This window comes from Otolemur garnettii, unplaced genomic scaffold (assembly GCF_000181295.1).
Source record: "Otolemur garnettii isolate 467f Iridium unplaced genomic scaffold, OtoGar3 scaffold00211, whole genome shotgun sequence".
Taxonomy (NCBI): Eukaryota; Metazoa; Chordata; class Mammalia; order Primates; family Galagidae; genus Otolemur; species Otolemur garnettii.
In genome coordinates, this window is record NW_003852606.1 from 1740018 (window position 1) to 1744136 (window position 4119).

The 4119-nt window shown below is 47.0% G+C and overlaps 1 protein-coding gene across 1 annotated transcript in view; it reads left to right on the top strand.

Moving 5' to 3' along the window:
* The window catches only part of TULP2 (tubby like protein 2), an 11618-nt gene that overhangs the window by 5273 nt on the left and 2226 nt on the right, over positions 1-4119 (top strand). Inside the window, exons 8-10 of the mRNA XM_023507885.1 lie at positions 1155-1297; positions 2336-2647; positions 3795-3907. Of these exons, the coding sequence (XP_023363653.1) occupies positions 1155-1297; positions 2336-2647; positions 3795-3907 (568 nt within the window). The remainder of the gene's footprint in view (positions 1-1154; positions 1298-2335; positions 2648-3794; positions 3908-4119) is intronic.

Consider the following 4119-nt stretch of genomic DNA (forward strand, 5'->3'; position numbering starts at 1 on the left):
GAACCCGCCACCTTAGGTGTATGTGGCTGGCGCCTTAGCCACTTGAGCCACAGGCGCCAAGCCCCTTGTTATTTTTTAAATGATTCTTTCTCATATATTTTTGGTCAGTGGATGGCTGATCAGGCCTGTATTAATAGAATTGTGTGACCATCACCACAATTTTAGAACATTTTTGCCTCCCCCCAAAGAAATCCTGAATCATTTGGCTGTTGCCTCCTTTCTATTCTCCCTGCCCCTAAACCCCTGGAAATCATTAATCTAAGTTCTGTCTTTCTAGATTGAAAGATTGTATGAATGGACTCATACAATATTTGGTCTTTTGAGTTTGGCTTCTTTCACTTAGCAAGTTTTTTTTTTTGTGAAACAGAATCTCAAGCTGTTACCCTGGGTAGAGTGCTGTGGCATTGTCATAGCTCACAGCAACCTCCAATTCTTACACTCAAGCAGTCCTCTTGCCTCAGTTTTTTTCTTTTTTTAATAGAGAAGAGATTTTTGCTCAGGGTGATCTCAGACTCGCGAGCTCAAGCAATCCACCTGCCTCAGCCTCTCAGAGTGCTAGGATTACAGGTGTGAGCCACCATGCCTGGCACTTAGCAAGTTGTTTTTGTTTTGTTTTGTTTTGTTTTTGCAATTTGGGCCGGAGTCAGGCTCCAACCCGCTACCCCCAGTATATGGGGCCGGTGCCCTACTCCTTGAACCACAGGCACTGCCCTACTTAGCAAGTTTTTTGAGGTTCATCCAGTGTTGCTAGTACTTTATTCCTTTTTATTCTCTTATAATATTCCATTGTGGTAACATTTTCTTTTATTCTCATGACCTGGCTAATGATTTCAATGACAGAACTCTTAATCACCCCCAAATTCCACCTCCCCCTTCTTAGTTCCTTAGTCTCTCCTTTGCTATCTATGAGACAAAGAAAAAGGGAAACTAACCCCTCCCTGTTTCTAGGCCCAGGGAAGTCAGAAACTCCTCACGCCTTGTAGACTCCCATGCATTTGGGGAGGAGGAGGATGTGGCAGGTGAGGGCACTGAGTAACGATTTAGGACTAAGTTCTAGCTTTCCCTAGTTAGCACTGATAACTTTGTCAATTTTGTCCCAAACTCCTGTGGCCCAGGTGTCTTGAGCTCTGTTCCGGCCTTCTTCTACCACTTAGGGGCCAATGTGGAGGAGGAGACTAAATCCCAGGATGTTGCAGATGAATGTGAGGTGCCCTACCTGGAACCAAACCCTGGAATGGATGGTGACCTGGGACCTGGAAACTCCCACCTGGTGGAAGGAGGCACACCTAGTCAGAATGTAGGAAGAATAGGGCCAACCTATGACCTCAGGGGAGGGTGGGACTAAAATTCTGCAGCCCAGACAGAGATTGCCTTTTTTTGATGGACGGAACCACCTACAAGCCTATTGTGATTGGGCTAGCAGAGGCTCTGTGTGAGTGTAATTTATCAAATCGGGATTTGAATTGATGTGGGCATAACCATTAAAATGTAGCTCATAACTAGGCATGGTAGCTCATGCCCGTAGTCCTCATTGTTTGGAGGACTGAGGGAGGAGGATTGCTTGAGCTCAGGAGTTGTAGACCAGCTTAAGCAGAGTAAGAACCAATCTCTACAAAAAATAGTAAAATTAGCTGGGTGTCATGGTGGGCACCTGTAGTCCCAGCTACTCAGGAGGCTGAGGCAAGAGGATCACTTGAACTCAGGAGGCTGAGGTTGCTGTGAGGTAGGCCACAGCACTCTAGCCCAGGCAACAGAGTAAGACTCTTGTCTCAATTAATAAATAAAATAAAATTGTAGCCCATGATCTTGGGGGGAGCAGAGCATTGATGGGGAAGAGCCAATTAGCACTCACATTGGTGGTAGTGAAAGTAGACAGTTTCACCTTGAGTAGATTTGGGCTGTCTTATATTATCTAGACTAAATCAACACTGTTTGGATGAATGGGCAGCGGTCTCAAAGGAATTCTCCAATGAGTAGGTGGAGTGGGTATGGCTACAGAAGAAAGTGAATAGAGCTTGCCAATCAACAAATGATGGGGTGGATTTCTCCCTAGTTAGGAATCTCACCCCATCTGTACTCTAGGTGGAATAAAACCATTTTAATCGCAAAAACAAAAACAAAAAACCCCCAGATGATAGCTTATCTGGCTGGACTAACTGAGATGTTTGAACAATAAGCAGAAAATATGGATGGGGGAGGGTGTAACCATGCACTCACTGCATGGCCACTCAGTTGTTGGTAAAGCTGGGGCTGTAACCTCAATTTTGTTTTTCTTTAATTTTTAATCTGGTTTTATGTGAATGTCCCTCAACTTTGAATTTGGTGCATGGGCTAGGTGGAAGACCTGGAAGAGAAGAAAGAGGAGTTGGAGTTTACAGAGATGAATGCCCTTGCAGCAACCAACCAGGAAATGTCCACGGCTCTGGAGGGCTTTGGTGACATGGGCAGCAGCAATGTGGACAGCATGGCTTACCTGGCACCCAGCTTCCCATGCTTACAGCGGAGTGAGGACATGGAGGCATATGTGTTGCAGCCAGTGATCCGGGGCATCACGTTGCAGTGCCGCATTAGTCGTGATAAGCATGGATTAGAAAAAAACATGTTCCCCTCCTACTATCTCTACATGGAGGCGGGCAATGGCCGGAAGGTGCGGTCCAATCCATTTGGGCTCCCTGCCCCACAAACTTATAGAACTAGTATCTGTCAACTGCAATGTCAAGCCCTGCCCTTACCAGAACTAGAATCCTTTCCTTACAGAGCCCAGTAGCACTACCTTACCCATTCTATAACCAAGCCGTGTGCACTCTAGTTGGGCCTGTCTTTCTCAAAGTTAGGCCATATCCTCTCAGGGTCCAAAACACCATCTACTACGTCTCCTGGAGGTGGGTTGCTGGTCCTTTCTTTGTGGGTCCAAGTCAGCCTTACTAAGCCTTCTTTGCTGTCAGGCTCCAGCCAATCCTGGGGTAATCCCTGCCTCCAGGAACAAAGCCCCTTCCCTTCATGGATTTTCTATTCCATAGCCCAGCCACTTTCCTCTCAGTGTGGCCTCCTCTCCTCAGGGTACTTTCTCCCTGAGAATGAGACATTTTCCCTACACAGAGCCCAGGTCGACTTTTCTCAGATGAAACACCTACCAAAGTTTTGGCCAGGCGAGGTGGCTCATGCTTGTAATTCTAGCACTCTGGGAGGCTGAGATGGGTGGATTGCTTGAGCTCACAAGTTTGAGGCCAGCCCAAGCAAGAGCAAGACCTTATCTCTACTCAAAATAGAAAAAATCAGCTGAGCATTTTGGCGGGTGTCAGTATTCCCAGCTACTTGGGAAGCTGAGGTAGGAGGATTGCTTGAGCTCAAGGGAGTTTGTGGTTGCTATGAGTTATCATGATGCCACGGCACTTAATCCCAGGACAACAGAGTGAGACTCTGTCTCCAAAAAAAAAAAAGAAAAGAAAGAAACATCTACCAAAATCCTGCTGTAATGTTGCAAGTGAAGCTCTTCCCCATTCTCCAAAGCCAGGCTCTGCTCATCACAGTCAGGCTTTCCCCCATGTGGACCAAACCCCAGCCCCGCCCCACTGGCAGAAGGAATGCAGGGGAGATGTTAAGACGGGAAGCTCTGCTTGAGAACAGCTAATAGCTTCCTTCAGTCTGAACCACATCTCCCAGCAACCCTTGGGATGCTTGTTGTGTCCTCACTTGCTTTTTGGTTATGGGACATTGCATTTTCTTATCTTTAGACTCCTAACTGGAGCCAGATGCCAGAAATCCATTCTGATGTGCTGTCCTCCCATCCACAGCACTTCCTACTGGCTGGGCGAAAGAGAAAAAGGAGCAAAACCTCGAATTACGTCATCTCCGTGGACCCCACAGACCTATCTCGGGATGGGTACAACTTTGTGGGCAAAGTCAGGTGATGTGTGGTGAGAAACGGTAGCAAGGAGCATGGGGAGCAGAAAGAGCATGGGGAGCAGAAAGAGACAAGTAGACTACATTTCCCAGCAAGCCTCAGAGCATAAGTCCCATCTGCTATGGGGCCTGATGGGTTTTATAGTTCATCAGGTTGTATGCCCAGGTGGTTGAGAGTAGAAGCCCTGAAAGCTTTGAAGCAGAGGTTGGCATTTA